The sequence below is a fragment of the Rosa chinensis genome, chromosome 1 (assembly GCF_002994745.2).
Source record: "Rosa chinensis cultivar Old Blush chromosome 1, RchiOBHm-V2, whole genome shotgun sequence".
Taxonomy (NCBI): Eukaryota; Viridiplantae; Streptophyta; class Magnoliopsida; order Rosales; family Rosaceae; genus Rosa; species Rosa chinensis.
Window position 1 is genome coordinate 2,293,187 of NC_037088.1, and position 22,247 is coordinate 2,315,433.

The following is a 22,247-nucleotide window of genomic DNA, read 5'->3' on the forward strand; positions in this document are numbered from 1 at the left end:
GAAAGCCTTTGGATACAGACAAAGCAATTCTGACCATACCTTGTTCATCAAGCGCAAGAGTGGTAAGATTACAGCTCTTATTGTGTATGTTGATGACATGATTGTTACAGGGGATGATTCGAAAGAAATAAATGAATTACAAAAGTATTTGTCAAAGGAGTTTGAAATGAAGGATCTGGGACAACTGAAATATTTTTTGGGTATTGAAGTTGCAAGGTCTAAGAATGGGATTTCACTTTCACAGAGGAAATATGTTCTTGATTTACTTGCTGAAACGGGGATGCTGGACTGCAGACCCATCGAGACACCCATTGAGATGAATCACGGACTTGCTATCTATCCTGATCAAGTTCCAACTGATAAAGGGAGGTATCAACGTCTTGTAGGAAGGTTGATTTATCTTTCACATACTAGACCTGATATTGCTTATGCTGTAAGTGTTGTTAGTCAATTTATGCATTGTCCTAGTGAAGAGCATATGGATGCAGTCTTTCATATTTTGAAGTACTTAAAGATGGCGCCAGGTAAAGGGTTACTGTTTCAGAAAAAAGATGAATTGGAAGTTGTTGGGTACACAGATGCAGATTGGGCTGGTGATAAAACTGACAGACGTTCTACATCTGGATACTTCACTTTTGTTGGAGGGAACCTTGTCACTTGGCGTAGCAAAAAGCAGAAAGTTGTTGCCAGATCAAGTGTAGAAGCTGAGTTCCGAGGTATGGCACACGGAGTCTGTGAAATGTTGTGGATTCGTAATATCTTGAAAGACCTGGGATACAAGCTTAAAAAGCCTATGGATTTGCATTGTGATAATATAGCTGCCATTGAGATTGCACATAATCCAGTTCAGCATGATAGAACAAAGCATGTGGAGGTTGACCGTCATTTTATTAAAGAAAATCTTGACAGAAAGGTTATTCGCTTTCCATTTGTAAACTCAGAGGAGCAATTAGCTGATGTTCTTACTAAAGGAGTGTCCAGGAAGGTATTTGACAGCTCAGTTGACAAGTTGGGCATGATAGATATCTATGCACCAACTTGAGGGGGAGTGTAGAATCGCTGTAAATCTGTATGTAATTAGGATATCTGTAATTATGGAAAGATTGTTTCCTATTACAGTTAGACTACTCCTTTGTACTTGTATATATACCCTCATTGTGGGATAAATAGAATTATCGAATTAACCTTGAATTGAAGTATTCTTTTCTACTTCTTTGGTGTCCAATAGCTATACATTACGTTTGTAAGCTTGTCTTTTGTTGTGCCTATCAAGTTATAAGTTCAAGTGTAGTTTTCAGAAATTTCGTTAGTTTGCAGCTTCTTTTTCCCTTCCGTTGTTTGAGTCCTCTACAAGGTTTGCTCTCTTATAAACACAACTGTATCAAAGTATACCCTTCAAGGTTTCTCACAAAGTAATTTTTACCAAAATAAACCAACTTTTAGATTTAAAACTTCATATTGAGATCAAAAACAGCTTTGCTGAATTTCTGAGAAAGCTACTGATCTGTTAACTTCGAGCTCTGTGATACCGTACTTACTGATCTCTAAATGTCGTGAAATTTTGGTATGTTTCTGTTCTGCCAGTTAACAATTGATCTGGAAATTTCTTGTCTTTTGGACACTCAGTGAATTTTTGGTGAATTTTCTAAGTTGCCTTTGCTGCTGCTATGTTCTTCTGAAACCTGACAGTTCAGTCTATTTGTATCCATCATTTTCCTTACTTCTCGAACTCTGATTAGCTTGAAATTTTAGTATGTTATACCTTGTTATGTCAGCTTTCATTCTGGAAAATTTCAAGTCATTTCTGCACACAATGAATTTTTCGTAAATCCTCAAAGCCGAACTGTTCCTGCCTAAAGGTTACATATTAAGTTGTGTCATATTTGGTCTTTTCTGAATTTCTCTTGCTTGAGAACCCCTTAAGTCATACCCCGGGTTTGGCGTGTGACACATATCATTGGCTCATTGAAAAGTATCATTGACTACTTCACAAGAAACATTTCACTAAATCTCTTCCACTGTATGCAGAAATTACTGTTTGGTGGCTCTGCTAGAATTCTAACTACTAATATCATGTTGCTTTTGCTCAACATCTGTAGGTAATAGCATTTAGTGATGAAGAAGGAGTAAGGTTTCAGTCTACATTCAATATACGTAAACATTGTAGGTTACAATGAGAGGTTCCCAGGGGCATGCTGGAACAGTTCCAATGTCCATGCGTCATGACCCTATGGCTGTTGCTGTAGAAGCCATTGTATTGTTAGAAAGCCTATGTAAGCATCCTCAATATTTTCTGTCTTTTGATGGTCAATGCAAAAGTTACTCATTAGAATCACTTTCAACTTACTCGTTTGTACCGTTGGTGAGATATCGACTTGGCCAAGTGCAAGTAATGTTATTCCAGGACAGGCAAGAAGTTTATCTCTTGACATTGCTAAATTTGATATTAAATGCTAAATCGGGTAATGAAAATGATCTTCTTGATTTCAGGTAACATTCACAGTAGATTTACGTGCAATTGATGACATGGGACGTGAAGCTGTTGTATGTGAATTATCTAACCGATTGTATCAAATATGTGATAGGCGTTCAGTTTCGTGCACAATTGATCGGAAGGTGTGGAACTTTTCATGTCCTAGTCAATCATTTGCAGGTAGCTTAACAAGTCAGACAGTAACCTTACATGCTTTGAACCTTTTCAGCATGATGCAAATGCAGTCATTTGCGATTCTGAGCTGACTTCGAAGCTGAAGTCAGCAGCTTATCTTGGGCTCAAGAGAATGACAGGTTCTGTTCAGGATGAAGTACCTGTATTAATGAGTGGAGCAGGACATAATGCAATGGCTCTGTCTCATTTAACTAAGGTTTGTTATCTTTAATTTGCAAGATGAATCATGAACCATATGTTACTGTTTGTGTTATTTCCTGTGGAGTATAATTCTGGTCTCCAAAAATATGAACAGGTGGGTATGCTTTTTGTCCGCTGTCGAGGAGGCATAAGTCACTTCCCTGAAGAACATGTATTGGATGATGATGTTTGGGCATCTGGTTTGGCAATCCTGGCATTCATAGAGACTCAGCTCTAGATTGGAACATTTTTTTCGACATTACTGTATATAGGAGAAATCTCAATAATCTAGTATGTGACGAATGATGGGTCTTGTATGTGACAATTCTTTTGTCAAGTACAAACATAAAATTAAGGGATCATATTTACTCTGCTATGTGAAGCCCCTGCATAATGTTTCTCATTTTACTAGTACTGTGACATTTTCTATTCTTTATTTACTAGTACTGGAGGTCTAGCCATTGGAAGTGAGACCCCCGCTGCCCCCAATCCCCCACAGAAAAATTTACAAACCCAGAGGGGGACATAGAACCTTACCTCTTCAAGGAAATTTCACAACTTTCTACCAAAAACAAAAGCCAAACTTGATAATACGGACACTCAGGCTGACCATACAAGTGAAAAAAGAAAAGCATAGCAGCTAAATCATTGCTGCTATTACCAAACTAACAACAGCAACATCAAATCAAACAACAAGGTTCATAAGGAAATGTACATCGTACATTACTACATAGATAGAATAGATAGAAATCAGAAAGCATATTATATAACTACTGCTTTCTTTTTGTTTTGTTTCCGATCATTGCCTTGCTTTCAAACGAGCTACTTTCAATGCAATTGCTAGTGCTACTTTCTCTTTGATGTGGTCAAAAAATTGAAAATAAGCATACCTCCATGACTTCTTCAATATCAATGTGCCACAAACACTCCAAAAGCCTATGATAAAGCCAAGCACCTCGCTGGTATATAAACCAAGCTTTTCATTATCAGCTTCATGATGCTCATGCATGTTGCCTCCATCTTCTGTGCAATTTGAAAAAGGAAATCCACAGAGTGAAGGATTGCCCTCATAAATAGATGAATCATCGAGCGCCTGAAGTTGGTTGCCCGAAGGAATTCTTCCGATCAAGTTGTTGCAAGACAAGTTCAAGTGAGATAAGAAGGTCAGAGAAGCGAGACTTTGTGGAATCTGTCCTGAAAGCTGGTTCTGGGAGAGGTCAAGTGTTTCAAGCAAGTGCAAGTTTCCAATTCTTGAGGGGATATTTCCACTTAATTGATTAATGGACAAGTTTAATGTAGCTAATCGAACGAGACTGCTGATTTCTTCAGGAATTTCACCTTCTAAATCATTATGCGAAAAATCAATAATGGTTAGAAGCACGAGCACCTCGTTGCGTAAGAAGTATTCACTTGGTCTTCCTTTTACAGTCACAGTTATTACCTCAAAATCACCAGAGTAGTTCCAGCCCCTATCACTGCTATAGATTAAAGAAGTCAATTTATTCAAACAGTTGGGAATAGTCCCTGAAAATCTATTGTGACTAAGGTCTAGGATCTGAAGGGAAGGAAGAGTGCACAAATGATGAGGAATATGTCCACTTAAAGAGTTTGATTGCAATTGCAGCACTATGAATGCGGATACTTTTGATCCTATCCAAGAAGGTATGCTTCCAGTAAATTTGTTGCCTCCAAGATAAAGTCTCTGCAAACCAGAGCAATTTTACAAGGCAGAAGGAATTTCTCCGCTAAAATGATTGTTGTCTGTCTTTAGTATTCCAAGAGAACTTGGAATGCCCATTGAGCTTGGAATATTACCAGACATATTGTTGTTTGAGACATCCACAGTAAGTATGCTGCTCCAGAAACTCCATTCTTTAGGGAATTCTCCGGATAACTGATTGTTATTCAAAGCAAGGTTAAATAGAGATTGAATGCTACAAATAGATGATGGAATAGTGCCATCAAATTGATTATGGCTCAAAACTATGAAACGTAGATTCGGAAAAGAGTTGAATCGGAACGGAAGCTTTCCGCTTATTTGATTGGAAGATAAATCCAACCTTTGGATCTGGGAAGATATCTTAAAGACCCATTCCTCTGGTATTGGACCCGAGAGTCCAGCATTCTTAAGTGTGACCGACACGAGCTCAGTTTGAGATTGAAGCCATACAGGGAAGCCGGGGCCTAGTCGGCAGTTGTGCATTTCAATTTGTTGGAGCTTGAAAGGAGGAATCCATTCATTAATCAATCAAATTGAAAATGATGGGCACAGGTTGGGCTGTGCTAACTGCAAAATAATTTAATTTTGTGAGATTTATGAAATGGGCTTCGGTTAAATTGCCTTCCCATGAATTATAAAATAGATCAAGGCTCACTAGCTGAGAAAGTTTTCCCAAACTTTGAGGAATGGAACCGTTGAAAACATTATAAGATAGATCAAGGCTCACTAGCTGAGAAAGTTTTCCCAAACTTTGAGGAATGGGACCGTTGAAAACATTATCAGATAAATCAAGTGTCTTCAGGGATGATGATAAATTGCTGAAAATAAATTCTGGAATGGATCCCCAAAAAGAGTTGGAGTAGAGAACCAGATGCTGCAGGATTCTCAGCATTCCCAACGAACTAGGCAATTTGCCTACCAGCCCACAGACACTCAAATCTAGTGACTCCATTCTATTAAATGAACAATTTGAGAAACCACTCAAAAACTCTTCAATCCCCCCATCAATTTGATTCGATGCAAGACTTAATGACTTAATGAAAATGATCTTCTTGATTTCAAGTAACATTCACAGTAGATTTACGTGCAATTGATGACATGGGACGTGAAGCTGTTGTATGTGAATTATCTAACCGATTGTATCAAATATGTGATAGGCGTTCAGATTCGTGCACAATTGATCGTAAGGTGTGGAACTTTTCATGTCCTAGTCAATCATTTGAAGGTAGCTTAACAAGTAAGACAGTAACCTCACATGCTTTGAACCTTTTCAGAATGATGCAAATGCAGTCATTTGAGATTCTGAGCTGACTTTGAAGCTGAAGTCAGCAGCTTATCTTGGGCTCAAGAGAATGACAGGTTCTGTTCAGGATGAAGTACCTGTATTAATGAGTGGAGCAGGACATGATGCAATGGCTCTGTCTCATTTAACTAAGGTTTGTTATCTTTTAGTTGCAAGATGAATCATGAACCATATGTTACTGTTTGTGTTATTTCCTGTGGTGTATAATTCTGGTCTCCAAAAATATGAACAGGTGGGTATGCTTTTTGTCCGTTGTCGAGGAGGCATAAGTCACTTCCCTGAAGAACATGTATTGGATGATGATGATGTTTGGGCATCTGGTTGGGCAATCCTAGCATTCATAGAGACTCAGCTCTAGATTGGAACATTTTTTTCGACATTACTGTATATAGGAGAAATCTCAATAATCTAGTATGTGATGAATGATGGGTCTTGTATGTGACAATTCTTTTGTCAAGTACAAACCTAAAATTAAGGGATCATATTTACTCTGCTATGTGAAGCCCCTGCATAATGTTTCTCATTTTACAAGTACTGTGACATTTTCTATTCTTTATTTACTAGTACTGGAGGTCTAGCCATTGGAAGTGCGACCCCCGCTGCCCCCAATCCCCCCATTTTATTCATATGAAACAGAATAATTTACAAACACAGAGGGGGACATAGAACCTTACCTCTTCAAGGAAATTTCACAACTTTCTACCAAAAACAAAACCAAAATTGATAATACGGACACTCAGACTGACCATACAAGTGAAAAAAGAAAAGCATAGCAGCTAAATCATTGCTGCTATTACCAAACTAACAACAGCAACATCAAATCAAACAACAAGGTTCATAAGCAAATGTACATCATACATTACTGCATAGATAGAATAGATAAAAATCAGCAAGCATATTATATAACTACTGCTTTCTTTTTGTTTTGTTTCCAATCACTGCCTTGCTTTCAAACGAGCTACTTTCAATGCAATTGCTAGTGCTACTTTCTCTTTGATGTGGTCAAAAAATTGAAAATAAGCATACCTCCATGACTTCTTCAATATCAATGTGCCACAAACACTCCAAAAGCCTATGATAAAGCCAAGCACCTCGCTGGTATATAAACCAAGCTTTTCATCATCAGCTTCATGAGGCTCATGCATGTTGCCTCCACCTTCTGTGCAATTTGAAAGAGGAAATCCACAGAGTGAAGGATTGCCCTCATAAATAGATGAATCATCGAGCGTCTGAAGTTGGTTGCCCGAAGGAATTCTTCCGGTCAAGTTGTTGCAAGACAAGTTCAAGTGAGATAAGAAGGTCAGAGAAGCGAGACTTTGTGGAATCTGTCCTGAAAGCTGGTTCTGGGAGAGGTCAAGTGTTTCAAGCAAGTGCAAGTTTCCAATTTTTGAGGGGATATTTCCACTTAATTGATTAATGGACAAGTTTAATGTAGCTAATTGAACGAGACTGATGATTTCTTCAGGAATTTCACCTTCTAAATCATTATGCGAAAAATCAATAATGGTTAGAAGCACCTCGTTGCGTAAGAAGTATTCACTTGCTCTTCCTTTTACAGTCACAGTTATTACCTCAAAATCACCAGAGTACTTCCAGCCCCCATAACTACTAGAGATTAAAGAAGTCAATTTATTCAAACAGTTGGGAATAGTCCCTGAAAATCTATTGTGACTAAGGTCTAGGATTTGAAGGAAAGGAAGACTGCACAAATGATGAGGAATATGTCCACTTAAAGAGTTTGATTGCAATTGCAGCACTTTGAATGTGGATACTTTTGATCCTATCCAAGAAGGTATGCTTCCAGTAAATTTGTTGCCTCCAAGATAAAGTCTCTGCAAACGTGAGCAATTTTGCAAGGCCGAAGGAATTTCTCCGCTAAATTGATTGTTGTCTATCTTTAGTATTGCAAGAGAACTTGGAATGCCCATTGAGCTTGGAATATTACCAGACATATTGTTGTTTGAGACATCCACAATGTCTATGTCGCTCCACAAACTCCATTCTTTAGGGAATTCTCCGGATAACTGATTGTTATTCAGAGCAAGTTCATATAGAGATTGAATGCTACAAATAGATGATGGAATAGGGCCATCAAATTGATTATGGCTCAAAACTATGGAACGCAGATTCAGAAAAGAGTTGAATCGGAACAGAAGCTTTCCGCTTATTTGATTGGAAGATAAATCCAACGATTGGATCTGGGAAGATATCTTAAAGACCCATTCCTCTGGTATTGCACCCGAGAGTCCTGCATTCTCAAGTGAGACCGACACGAGCTCAGTTTGAGATTGAAGCCATACAGGGAAGCCGGGGCCTAGTCGGCAGTTGTGCATTTCAATTTGGTGGAGCTTGAAAGGAGGAATCCATTCATAATCAATCAAATTGAAAATGATGGGCATAGGTTGGGCTGTGCTAACTGCAAAATACACTAATTTTGTGAGATTTATGAAATGGGTTTCGGTTAAATTGCCTTCCCATGAATTATAAGATAGATCAAGGGTCACTAGCTGAGAAAGTTTTCCCAAACTTTGAGGAATGGAACCATTGAAAACATTATAAGATAGATCAAGGCTCACTAGCTGAGAAAGTTCTCCCAAACTTTGAGGAATGGAACCATTGAAAACATTATAAGATAGATCAAGGCTCACTAGCTGAGAAAGTTTTCCCAAACTTTGAGGAATGGAACCGTTGAAAATATTATCCATGAGATAAAGTGTCTGCAGGGATGATAATAAATTGCTGATAATAAATTCTGGAATGGATCCCCAAAAAGAGTTGTAGCTGAGATCGAGATGCTGCAGGCTTCTCAGCATTCCCAATGAACTAGGCAATTTGCCTACCAGCCCACAGTCTTGCAAATCTAGCGACTCCATTCTATTAAATGAACAATTTGAGAAACCACTCAAAAGCTCTTCAATCCCCCCATCAATTTGATTCGATGCAAGACTTAATGACTTGAGCTTGCACAAATTTCCACTAAATTTGGGAAATTGACCTTTGAGTCCTACACTCCCTAAGTCAAGGTGTTCTAGAGATTTGAGTCTTACAAATTCATCAAGAAAGGGGCCAGTGACAAAATTCTCACTCAGATCAACTTTTGTAAGGCTAGTAAGATTAAACATCCATTTAGGATATGAAAAATTAATACTATTCCTTGACATATCAAGGACCAAAAGTGATGTGAAGTTAATTGTAGGCTTGGAGAGTGGAAGCTGGTTTCCACCAATTTTGCAACTAGACAAATGCAATAGCTCTAAGAGTGAAGGAAGCATGTTAACCTCATGTAGCCAACTAACTCCTTTGCTGCTAAGGTCCACACCTCTAAGATTGAGGTATTTTAGGGAAGAGAGATGAGAAAGCCAATTCAAGTTTTTGGAAGAAAGAGAATAGTCAAGATAATAACTAGAACCGAGGTCAAGATAGTTTAAGTTTGAGAGGTTACCAAGAGAAGAAGGAATCTCTCCAATAAATGAATTGAAATAGTCGAAACTTGAAAAATTGAGATATCTCAGACTTGTAAGCTCCCCAATAAACTTGGGAATGTGAGTCCCTTGAAAATCATTCGAGCTCAAGTCTAAGTAACTCAAATGTTTCAAGCCAAGCAAAGAAGGATTAATTAACTTACCCCCCAAACAAGATTCTTCATACTCCGTGGTGTTCCACTGATCATCACTAGTGGTGTCTGGATATGTATTACGGAGGTCAACCGTTGCAACATGACCAGTGCGGTTGTTGCATGAAATCCCTGTCCATTGGCAGCATTCGTGACCAGCCCAAGAAGAAAGCTTACCAGAAGGATCAGTGAGATCTTGTTTAAAGCTGAGAAGTGCTCGCCTCTCTTCCTCCATGCATGATTCCACCACGACACTACTATTGTTTAGGCACGAAGATGCCAAAAATAACAAGAGCAAGAAGTGAAGAATGAGGCGAGAGATGGGGTTAAAGTAGACATAGATATCCATTATTTTCAGGCCTTTAACGTCGTGTACATTGCAGATGCATAGGATGCTGAGCACAAGTTGAATTTATAGCAAGTCTAAGGTTGAACCGCGTGGTTAGGTTTATTTGTCCAGAATATTCCAAGTCGTCATGCAACATCAACCCAATTTACAAGTGTGGGTTAGATAGAAATCCAATGAGTAAAGACTTTGAAGAGTCTCCCTTCTGCGCTGTCCTCCTAGGTAGTTTCTGGGAGTATTCTCTAGTAGCAGAGTGGAACATGATTGTACAAAACACAGTTGTACCTTTTCCGAAAATTCTATCGTGCAGCGTGCGGCGAGAGCACTGTTGGTCACGTGGCGCGCACGAGATCCGTTAAAATAGCATCAGAGGGGTTAGGGCAACTCCAACCTTTGGGTTCAAAAACAGAAATTGAACAAAAATGAGACTTTTCATCTCCAACCAAGAAATTTAGAGGGGGCTGGTCCTATAAATATGGGACTTGGGCTCATTTGAAGTCTCAAATTTGAGACTTTTCCAAGACCAGGACTGGACACTGTGCATGGGGCCAGCCCAATTGCTGTCTTAGCCGAATTGAGCAATGCAACGCGCCTAGACATCATGATGAAGGAGACGCGCTGATGCTGCTGAAGGAAAGAAGAACACGCGCGCGCCAAGGCGTTGGAGAGAGAGAGCACCCTGCTTTTTAGTCTGCAGATGTGGGGCCCGCGCCCAAAGTCTGTCCCCTGACAACCCCCAACGGTCATGAAACGGAAGGCTAAGATCGATCATGATCCAAAATGGACGGTGAGATGTGGAGTGTACTGATTTTTTTTTTTTCACTGAAACTTATCTATTTCCAATCCGAGGGCTGAGATTTGAGGTAAAAAACCAATCAACGACTCTTATTAAATCAAGGGTTATTAATTCTATTTTGTTGTAAAGAATAGTGAAAATAGCACCCTCATATAGCACCCATGGTTGGACATGAGAATTGAGTCCTATATGAATAGTGCAACAAGGGGGTGCTAAAATGAGAATAGCACCCCCAAATGGTGCCCATGGTTGGAGTTGCCCTTAGATAGAGATATAAAGTGATCATGACCGTTGAATTATGTAACCGGCTGACCCTTTGGTTGGATCGGAATCTGGAGATCCCATGCGAAGGAAAAGAGTAAGTTCTTCTTCCCCAATATAATTGGGATCTGGAGGTAGTTGCTTTTCCATTATGCTAGTGTTAATGGGCCCTGATCTTGATTAGGGAAGCCATGTTTATATGTTTTAGACAAAGTTACAAGGACTTTTAGCAACCCGATTTCAGCAGAGAGAATATTGTTCTATTGTTACAAGGACTTTTAGCAACCCGACTTCTTCCCCAATATTCTTCACTTTTATTGTTCTATTGTAAAAACCAATTTGTTTATGGATTGAAACTAATTAAATTGCTTCATGGTTTTGATTTGTTACTGTCAGATCTCCTACTTATGATTTCTCGTTTCAAATTATAGGTTCCCAATCAGGGACTGAAATGAATGAGGAAAAGCCTATGTAGGCTACTTGCCAAAAGTGTACTTTTATACCTCTTAATCTTCCTTCTTAGATCTATAACCAGATTCCTGCTATTGGTAAGGTGGTAGCTTTCTTCTGCTGCATAAATTAATAGTAGTAATAGTAAACAAACCTATGTTCAGATTGGAAACAAGATATTTTGAAATATTACTGGAAATTTTCTTGATTTCGCCTCTTAGCTTCTGTGGAAAGTTAACAAGCTCATTAATCTTTTTCGCTTGGGCAGGAGGAACTAAAATCTGTTGAATGCCTCCAACCTGCTTCCCGATGCTGCAAAGAGTATGTTAGTTTTTCAGTTACCTTTTGAAGTCACCTAGTTTTAGAGTAAAAGGAAATGGAATTGAATATCTTTCAAATTTGTTTGTTCTAGCCATGTAAGAAAAATGAGGTGATTCTCTTTATATAATGTAAGTCATCTTCTAGTAGATTGAATATGAATATTTTGCAGGATTGCTGATTTTGTGACTGCGAATCCAGATCCGTTAATACCAACGTAAGAATATCACTAAATTTTTGTAAAGTTTAGTTTGCATTATGTGCATTGTGATCATTATTTTGTATTTATCTGTCAAGCAGAAATCGAAAGAAACAACGATCCTGTTGCTTTTGGAAATGGCTCTGGTACCATCTTCTCTTTACTTTTCATTTCTTGTTTACCATTTTCAAGAGAAATGCTGCTCTACTATTAAGATAAAATTGCTTCAAACAAAGAAATTGTTAGAACTATTGAACTGAGAACAACTTCCCAGCAAAATGTGAAATATGTTGTGCTAAAAGTTCATGAAGCATTTGAATTCTTTCTATGGATAGAAATGTGGACTCAATCTTGATCCTTAGTCCTCAATTGTATTTCTGATAGTTATTTCAGTCTTGGGTCATTTGTTAAGGAAGTATGATTTTGATGATGCCTAAAACATACTGTTATTGATGGAAGTAGCAGTAAAGCTGGAAAACATTTTGTGCTTGGTTCCTAAAATAACAAGACTAACCTTAACATTTGATTAGCAGTATCGTTGGCCTCTTCTTTTCCCTCCTCTGTAATGCAGTATCAATCAATTAGACATAATGCCTAAACTTTCTAATAAAGCATTCATGAGATTGCTTGTCTTTATGTGGCCTCACAAGTGTACATTCCTTTTTCTAGTTCTGCATTCCATGAGGGGTGTCTCCAATTTATACTAAGATAGTCAGACACAAAGCATCTTGAAGTTTCTAAATTTTTATATGCAAAAGAGCCAGATGTTTTACCTTTGAAGTGGATTTGCAGGATTTGCGAAAGCTTGTTTGTACCTGCGTATAGCTTGTGGTCTTCTAGTACCAGAAGCCAAGCTGTTTCTGCATTTGGAGGATTTGCTTTATGTGGTTAAAGCCAAACCCCATGATCGCAGGATGATGTGTGACTCACCGATTGTGCAAACTAAGTTGAGCCAGTAAGGCTGCATTCTTGTTCTTTGTAGTTACTCTTTCTTGTTTTAGTTATATATGCAGGGGAGCTCTGAGCTTTTCCTTGTAATGATTTCTTCTTTGTTCTTTGGTTGCATTTTGCAGAAGTGATTCTCTCTATAAATATTCTCATTCTAGCATCTCATGTGATTCTGAATTTCAGTCAGAGGTTGTGAAAGATGATTCGTTGTCAAAGGTAAGTACCGGTGCACATCTTCCAGGCAAATGCTTTCGAATTGCTAAAATGTTCTGTTGGGAACCACGTGAATTCGATTGATCTGGAAATGAATGAATTTGTTCTATTCATTTGCAAGTGAAGTCTACTGTTATTTAATAAAGATATTTCCAGGCTAGTTTAGTAAATTTGGGACATGGACTCTCTCTTCTGGAAATTTGCATTCCAAATCCGCTTAGAATTTGTAGAGCTGAAATCTTCGGAATTTGAGGAAATCATGTGGGTTGTAGCACGTTCTAGCAAAATCTTTGTTGCTTATGGATTATGCGTAACTTGGTCCAAAATACTAACTACATATAACCTTATTCTCATTGTTTGTAGTATGTTTGGTTTTTCTTTAGTGGTCAAACTACAGTTCCTAAATTTGGTATTTGGTTTGATTTTTGGGTGAGTAATCTTGATGAAGGTATTGAACGACTTGGATCCTGCAATAAAAGTTCATACCCGACAAGTTCCAGCTTGAATAGGATGTAAGCTTTTTCCCTGGAAGCAACAAGCAAATTATGTGTCTCTTTTCTACTATTCTGTTTGCATTTGTAAGGGGTTCATGTCAAAGTTTAGGAATAATAGTACATGACAAAGGAATTTATTTGAAATTCAATAAGATGTGTAATTGCATCAACTAGAGGGATTCAAATTTAATACGGTACTTATTGATATGCTAGACCCATTTTCAGCAATCCTATATTGTCTTTGAACTGTCGTGAAATTCCTCATATTCCACCTGATGAGCGTCTGATTGTTCGAATCTCCTCCAGTATCTTAGAGCTGTTATATATTTAAGGACATCTTTGCCATAGTGTCACCAATGGATGTGCTTCTACTATAGGTACAAAGATTGGAATAGCAGCTGCTTGAAGAATTAGAGCTACGTGCTATTCTGGAAAATGCAATTGAGAAAAATGCTACTAAATTCTCCAGTCCAGCATGCCTTCCTTACAATGTATGTTTTCTAAACATTGTTTAATTTATCCTCTCTATTTCAGCATTTCCTAAATCATCAGCTCAACAAGCGAGTGAAAGTCCTAAAAGTCCTAAAATCGACATTTTGTAAATTTTAGGACTTTTGGATTCATAGGGGACTAATATGTAGTTTGCGAGCAATGTGACATTGTCCACTTAATGTTTGATATAAATCATTTATTTTTTAATCTTCTGTTACATAAAACCTATGTACAGGCTCAAGAGCTCCTAAGCATTATTGCTGCAGTGGAGGTGACAGTTTCAGAACTAGAACAGGAGTTGGTTGCATTGCATTTCCAACTAAGTCAAGAAAGAAATGAAAGAAGGCTGTCAGAATACCGTCTGAGGCATCCATCTCCTCAGTCAATGTCCCCTCGCCTGTCCAGCATTATGAAACTGCCGGTATAATGTCTTGTCATATATTGATCTCATATTGTTTAATGACCTGGCTGAAATAGAGTAATATTGCTCATTTTATGGATGTTGTCATTAATATTGTTCTCTGTGCTTATTTAGATTTCATCTTCCAGAATGTCTGCTGACCACCCGAGGTGGGTATCCAACTGGGGGATTAACAGCACGTGCAATACAGTTGGGAAGTAAATCTGTTTTACTGGCACAAGCCATGCACGTGCAATAGTTTAGATGTCTGGGAAGTCGTCCTTGGCTTGAAGACATCAGATCTGAAGTGTGGTGATTTTCTGAGCTACCAGTTGACAATCCATCTCCCATCACTTGTTTATGGTACGTAGCATTTCAAATTTGATTAGAAGGGTTGAATCGCCTGCGCATGATACTATGGAGTTGTCATACGGTCATACCAATGAAAAGATCTAAAACAAAATATCCAAGGGTGTTTTAGCTGAACTACTATTTATAAATCGTTTATTTGATTTAGAGATGTAAAGATTCTGAAAAGAAAAAATACGTTTTAGAAACTTGTGAACAGAACATAATGATATGGGTGAAGATTGCGCAAGCAAGACACTGGCACTTATCTGAATGTAATATAGTGTTTTTTCTTTGTTTCATTTACAGAACTTGTGGTTGATTGCCTATTACTCTATTAGTAATATATGGTAATGCAAAAGACTTGAAGATAATTTGATGATATGCAAAGGCACTTTCAATTGGTGGATTACATTTTAACATTTGAAATAACATGTGCCATTTAAGAACTGGGAGGGAATGTGATGCAGAACGGATGGCAACCCAATTTGAAGAACAATTAGATCGTGCCAAAGGAGGAAAATGAAAAGTGACTAGTAGACAGGAAACAGCTCGGAGTCCGATTGGGACGTACCTTACCTTTCCAGAATGGGAATCACGCCAGAAACAAGACTCATCGCCTTGCCATGAGCTGTAGCATTTTTCGGGCTTTCGAGGTCGTTTAGGGCCTCAAAACTGCATTTTTCTATTTTACCCGTTTTTGGTTTTCCTACTTATTTTTGGGTTGTTTTCATTTTTATCCATGGGGTTTAGGGTTTCGATGTTAGTCGCCTTAGGGTAATTTTCTCTTATTTATGCAGTTGCAAGCGGCTGCAGAACGCATCTTTCATCTTTTAATCAATAAAATAGAGAGAAATAGAGATTCTCTCTTTTATCTCTGGTGGACTCCAGAATCCTTTTGTTAGGTTTATTGCTGGTAAACCTAGGTTACTATTCCGACTGCGTCAGAATGCATTTGGAATGTTTACAAAGTTGGGAGTGCATGTTGAATAAGTATGCGGGGTGGGGTAGTAGGATAATGATGATAACCAATTTCCTAAAGCCTGATTAGAAACCTACAAGTGATGCTGTCAACTAAGGATGGGAAAGACAACAACAAATTGAAAATTAACTCAAAATCAAGGAAACCGGAAACCAGATGAAAGCATCCCGGTTTTCACAATTGTGTGCAAGTTTTTTTTATAGTTCTTAGTTTGCTACTTTGTCTGATAGACATTTTATCTGTTTAGTTAGTGAGAAATGAAAGCTGGTGATGTTTGCTGTGCACATTTGCTTATCCCCATGCAATTGTTATTCAGTAAGCACCAAGCAGAAGCGTTAACGGAGAAGGGTCAAGGACGTACAAGAGATGGTAGACATCCAACAGAATCAATTATGTGACTACTGAGTAATCCCTGGTGCAAGTATAAATTTATTATATACAACTTATGCAATCTTTCTTTTGCAGGAAAATGATCTTCATGGAGAAACAGATATGGGAAGCATGAAACTGCATCACTAGTGATAGCCGATCAGCCAGTGTATCAATAGCACGTTGAATTATTTATCATACTAATCATTGCGTTGAATTCACTTAAACTGTAGCCTAAGAAAGATAGCGTTTAGCATATGTACTGAAAAAGCCATTCAGCATTTTGGACCACACAGAGATGGGTACAGTCAAATAGAACAAGATTGAGAATGAATTTTCTGATATCTTATTACACCCATTTTGTGGTGTATATAAACAGATTACAATCGTACTACAATGTACTACAACTATTGTGTACTACTGTACTACACAACATATACAAGGTAAGTAGTTACAACAATATATTCCCTTGTTAGTCTATTCCTAATAGGGAACTATGACTCACACTAACACTTCCCCTCAAGTTGGCGCATATACATCAACCATGCCCAACTTGCTTAGTGAGTCATAAAACGCCTTCCTGGAAACTCCTTTGGTAAGTACATCTGCAAGTTGCTCTTCAGTTGGAACAAAATGAAAACTAATAATTTTGGCATCTAGCTTCTCCTTTATAAAGTGACGATCAACCTCCACATGTTTAGTACGATCATGTTGTACTGGATTCTGTGATGTGTCAATGGCTGCCTTGTTGTCACAATACAACTGCATGGTACTATTGAGTTTGAAACCCAAAACACGTACCAAATTTCTCAGCCACAACAATTCACACACTCCGTGAGCCATACCCCTATACTCAGCCTCAGCACTAGATCGTGCCACAACTTTCTGTTTCTTACTCTTTCATGTAACCAAATTACCTCCCACAAAGGTAAAGTAACCTGATGTTGACCTCCTGTCTGTAATGTTTCCAGCCCAATCTGCATTTGTGAAGCCATAAACCTCAAGAATGCTGTTATGTTTAGAAAACAGTACTCCCATTCCTGGAGCTAACTTCAAGTACTTCAAAATTCGCATAACAGCATCCATATGACTCTCACTCGGGTTATGCATGAACTGACTCACCACACTCACTGCATATGCAACATCTGGTCTAGTATGAGCCAAATAAATCAAGCGCCCAACCAACCTCTAATAGCGAGCTCGATCAGTAGGTACCTGATTTGGATACTCAGCTAAACAATGGTTCTGCTCAATAGGAGTATTAACAGGTCTGCAATCCAACAAACCTGTCTCTGTCAGTAAGTCAAGAACGTACTTCCTCTGGCACAGATAGATTCCTTCTCTCCCCCTGGCTACCTCAATTCCTAAGAAGTACTTAAGTTCACCCAAGTCCTTCATCTCAAACTCAGTGGCTAGCTGTCTCTGCAGTCTATCTATCTCAACAGTATCATTGCCAGTGATTACCATATCATCCACATAAATAATTAGAGCTGTTACCTTCCCTTGTTGATGCTTAAGGAACAAGGTATGGTTTGAGTTGCTCTGTCTGTAGCCAACCTTCCGCATGAACTGTGAAAATCTTCCAAACCAAGCACAAGGTGACGGTTTAAGACCATACAGAGATTTTCTCAATCTGCATACAAAATCACTAGGAGAAGCAACTACATACCCAGGTGGAAGGCTCATGTACACTTCCTCGGCTAACTCTCCATGAAGAAATGCATTCTTGACATCAAACTGTCGGAGTGGCCAGTTTAAACAGCAGCGAATGAGAGCAGAACCCGAATAGTGTTCATCTTGGCAACAGGAGCAAACGTTTCATCGTAGTCAATACCATACATCTGAGTAAACCCCTTTGCTACAAGGCGTGCTTTGTACATTTTCACTGATCCATCTGCATTATGCTTCATGGTAAACACCCAACGACAACCTACAGCCTTCTTGCCTTGTGGTGGAGGCACAAGTTGCCAAGTATTGCTCTTCTGCAACGCCTCCATCTCTTCCTCCACTGCCTTCCTCCACTTTGGATCCTCCAATGCATCCTGCACTTTGTTAGGTACTGATATAGCAGATATTTGATTCACAAAAGATTCATATAACTTAGACAACCTCCTAGTGGACATATAATTGGATACTAGGTATTTTGATTTGGCAGTAAGGGTAGGTTCATATCTTTTGGCTGATTGACCCTGAGTGGTCCTATTTGGTAACATATATTGCCCAACATTAGACTCATTACTACTAGTACTAGTGGGTGGACATACCTCAAGTGAGTGATCTTCAGTACCAGGAAGCTGTGGGTCAGGGGTAGAAGCAATGGTAGGAGGGACAGTTGTGTCTTCAACATCATTTTCGGCCATAGAGACTGGTGCTTGGATATTTGGAGTTGTATCTTCAACATCATTTTCGGCCATAGAGACTGGTGCTTGGATGTTTGGAGCTTCTGCTTCTGACGGTGAGCTAATGGTCTCAACTAGATCCATCAAAATACCACCTGCTTCTTCTCTTCCTTCTTATTCCTCCCCCTCTCCATGGTACAACTCTTCAAAAAATGAATTCTCCCCCTGAAGAGCTGTATCTGAAGAGGTAAAATAACTCATGTCCTCAAAGAAAGTGACATCCATAGTGACATAGTACTTCCTGGTAAGTGGATTAAAGCACTTATACCCTTTCTGATACCTTCCGTAGCCAACAAACACACACTTAAGTGCCCGGGCATCCAATTTAGACCTCTAGTTCTTAGGAACATGGACAAAAGCAACACAACCAAAGACACGATCGAGCTGGAAGATTATGAAATGAAGGTAAGGAGACATGAGATGCAAGAACCTCAAATGGAATTTTTCCCTGTAGGACACTAGAGGGAAGACGATTGATAAGATGGGAGGAAGCATATACAGCATCGCCCCAAAGATACTTAAGCATATGGGCACTAAAGAGAAGGGCACGAGCCGTATCAAGTAAATGACGGTTTTTCCTTTCAGACACTCCATTTTGTTCAGGTGTTTGTGGACATGTGGTTTGGTGAACAATCTCATGGGTGTTAAAAAACTCTTGGAAAACATGATTAACATATTCCCCCCCCCCCCCCCCCTCCCCCATTTTCAGAATGAAGGACTTTAATGGTGCTATGGTATTGTGTTTGAACAAGAGTACGGAAAGTTTGGAAAGCTGGAAAGACATCATCCTTGGTTTTAAGAAGAACAACCCATGACAATCTCATACAATCATCAATAAACAACACAAAATATCTCATACCCGAGACAGTGGGCTCCCTAGAAGGTCCCCAAACATCATAATGAATCAACTCAAAAGGAATAACACTTTTATTAGACACTCTAGGAGAATAAGTAGCACGATGATTCTTGGCCAAAACACATGTTTCACAACGTAAAGTAGACTCATTCACACCAATAAACAGAGTAGGCATGGTTGTTTTCATAAGACTAAAAGAAGGATGCCCTAAACGGCGATGCCACAACCAAATTTCACTTATCTTATCAGAATTCGAAGTCAAAACGACTCGGGACTGTGCTCTTGGTTTCTCTCCCGCGTATGTCAGATCCAGATGGAACAACCTGCCCCTCAGATACCCCCAACCGACTATCTCCCTGGTGAGAAGATCCTGAAAAATCACATACATAGGATAAAAGGTTACGGAGCATTTAGACTCAGTATTCAACTGTGGAACAGATATCAAGTGATGAGACAAGTTAGGTACATATAACACATTATGAAGCTCTAAAGTGGGAGTAATACGCACTGACCCGGACCCTAATACAGGAAAAGCCTCACCATTGGCATTGGTGACATAGGACACTGGTGGGGAAGACAAGGCAGTAAAATACGATTTATCATAAGTCATATGATCGGAGGCACCAGAATCAATAATTCATGTATTAGAACCAACAAAGTTAGAAACCTTTAAAGCCATACCAATCTTACCACAATCCCCAAAAGAAACTCCATCTGAACTTCGCACAGACACCTTAACCTTTTGGACATCATTGACTTTGGAACTCTGACCTTCACTGTCATCACCACCCATTGCAATAATATAATAGTAAAATCACACAATCATAGAGTATGCAACGGAATAACAAGAATAGGAGATTCCGAAAGTAACAATAACAGATTGTGCAATAATTAATGATTTTTTTATTTTATTTTATTTTATTTTTTAACTTGCACGGGTTGAAACAGTGACTTGAGAACAAAGTGAAGACCAGAGGATGGCCTGAACTGGAGAGAGAGAGCGAACGAGGTCGGGCAACAGAGCGGAAATTCTGGGCGACGAAGGGACTGAGACGAGTGTAGACCGAAGGGTCTGACGGGTCGAGCAAAAGGCCAACGGGTCTGGGCGATGGAGGGAGTGCGACGGGGCTGGAAACCTGCAGGTCTGAGCACGCTACGGTTCTGGGCAATGGGAAGACCGAAGGTGATCTGGAAACAAGCGGGTCTGGGTGAGCGACAATTCTGATGCAAAAGATGATTGGGTCTGATGCAGAAAGATCGAGTCTGATGAGGAAGGTAATTGGGTCTGATCGGGGAGCAAATCTAGACTGAGGGAGATGAAGGTGGTCTGGACTGACGGATTGACAACATCGAAGTTCAAGAAGAAGACGATCTGGTCATTCTTGGACGGACGTTGGATGGAAACGATTAGGTGCAACGCGGTGGAGGAACAGAGGAAACGATCTAGAGATCAAAGTTGATATTTGGGTGCCCAAAGTAAATTGTTGGGTCTGAGCAGAGCAAGACACGAAGGCGATCTGGTCTGCAAGATTGGATCTGATGTCGGATCTGATGTGAACCCAATCTGGAGATGATGTTACCGAAGTCAAAGAAGAAGACACTGGTCGTTCTTTGACGGATGCCTTGCAGATCGACAAACGACGATGACAGTAACGTCGTTAAGAGGTGAAGAAAAACCCTAACAACGGGGTTCTAACTCCTCAAATTTGGAAAAACTGAAATTAAAACAAAGAGACAAAGTCCTTTCAGATCTTTGCTCTAATACCAAGTCAAATAGAACAAGATTGAGAATGAATTTTCTGATATCTTATTACACCCATTCTGTGGTGTATATAAACATATTACAATCGTACTACAATGTACTACAACTATTGTGTACTACTGTACTACACAACATATACAAGGTAAGTAGTTACAACAATATATTCCTTTGTTAGTCTATTCCAAATAGGGAACTATGACTCACACTTACAGGTACCTGATCTCTAGAGTGCACAATTTGAGCCTAAAAATATTTGTCCAGCTTGCCCTGTTATTTCATCTTGCATGCATTGGTGGATACATAAACTCGGTGTACACCTTTGTGATTCATGGTGACATATTTGCATTCTTGCTGACTTTATTGAGCCAGTATTTATAGATTTCTTAAAGTCATAGATTGCATTTATTTTCATGTGGAACTCTTTTGTAGGCAACTGCCCCAGTGCCCTGTATGGAAATTATGTATGTTGAGGACTTTGTTCTTTTTTTTGGTCAAAGAGGACTTTGTTCTGGGTTATTCTTTTTCTCTTCTTTGGGTAGTTTGTAAGTTGGTCCATTAAGAATTTGCCATCTTTTAACTATAAATGACTAGAGAGCCTAAGCAATAGTGTAGAAGCAATCCACCTTGAGCACAGCGAAAAACAAATATCAATGGTGGACGAAAAATTAAAATCAACCAAAGATCTTCCCATTTCTACTTGCTTGACCCATCAAGACAATAGGGAAACAAGCAAGGATACAAAAAAAGCTCCAAGGCCATATGCATTTGAGGCCACGAAAAGGATTGAGTCCAGGCAGCACAATATTATGGCCTGCTTGAGAAGGATAAAAAAAAAAAAAAAACAAGGTATCTCGTCGGTAATATTCAGCTGAGAAATTGCAGAGTTAGATGACACTTCTATAGGTACTTGGGTTGCACTTAGCTGAAATCCCAGATAAATTAAATTTGGGATTTCAATATCAGGTAACACCTCCAAGTATAAACCCACACCTCATAAAAGGGATTGAAGCGCTTTTTTCCATGTCTCTTTGTCAATTTGCATGGGCATCAATCCTTCACTGTCTCAGGGGTTAATAGATTTTTGCATGGGCGTCATCGGAACTTACACTCGAGATACCTTCCGTTAGATA

General features: G+C 39.1%; 3 protein-coding genes across 4 annotated transcripts; 1 reads left to right on the top strand and 2 right to left on the bottom strand.

Annotated features, from left to right (window-relative positions):
- Positions 1-2,189: 2,189 nt before the first annotated feature.
- On the top strand, positions 2,190-3,259 carry LOC112178026 (allantoate deiminase 1). 2 transcript variants are annotated; one of them, XM_024316252.2, is made up of 4 exons: positions 2,190-2,273; positions 2,491-2,616; positions 2,703-2,864; positions 2,964-3,259. In XM_024316252.2, the coding sequence occupies exons 2-4, from the start codon at positions 2,527-2,529 to the stop codon at positions 3,084-3,086; spliced, it is 375 nt and encodes a 124-aa protein (XP_024172020.1). In that variant the 5' UTR covers positions 2,190-2,273; positions 2,491-2,526; the 3' UTR covers positions 3,087-3,259. The 2 variants fall into 2 exon arrangements, with proteins under 2 accessions (XP_024172020.1, XP_024172017.1); XM_024316249.2 differs by lacking the exon at positions 2,190-2,273 and adding an exon at positions 2,281-2,409.
- Positions 3,260-3,647: 388 nt separating this feature from the next.
- LOC112198201 (receptor-like protein EIX2) lies at positions 3,648-5,051 on the bottom strand. Its single transcript, XM_024339291.1, has 2 exons — positions 4,573-5,051; positions 3,648-4,326 (listed from the first exon to the last, which is right to left on the bottom strand). The coding sequence occupies exons 1-2, from the start codon at positions 5,049-5,051 to the stop codon at positions 3,648-3,650; spliced, it is 1,158 nt and encodes a 385-aa protein (XP_024195059.1).
- A 1,755-nt stretch (positions 5,052-6,806) lies between these two features.
- LOC112177987 (receptor-like protein EIX2) lies at positions 6,807-9,719 on the bottom strand. Its single transcript, XM_040518434.1, has one exon. The coding sequence runs from the start codon at positions 9,717-9,719 to the stop codon at positions 6,807-6,809; it is 2,913 nt and encodes a 970-aa protein (XP_040374368.1).
- Positions 9,720-22,247: the final 12,528 nt, after the last annotated feature.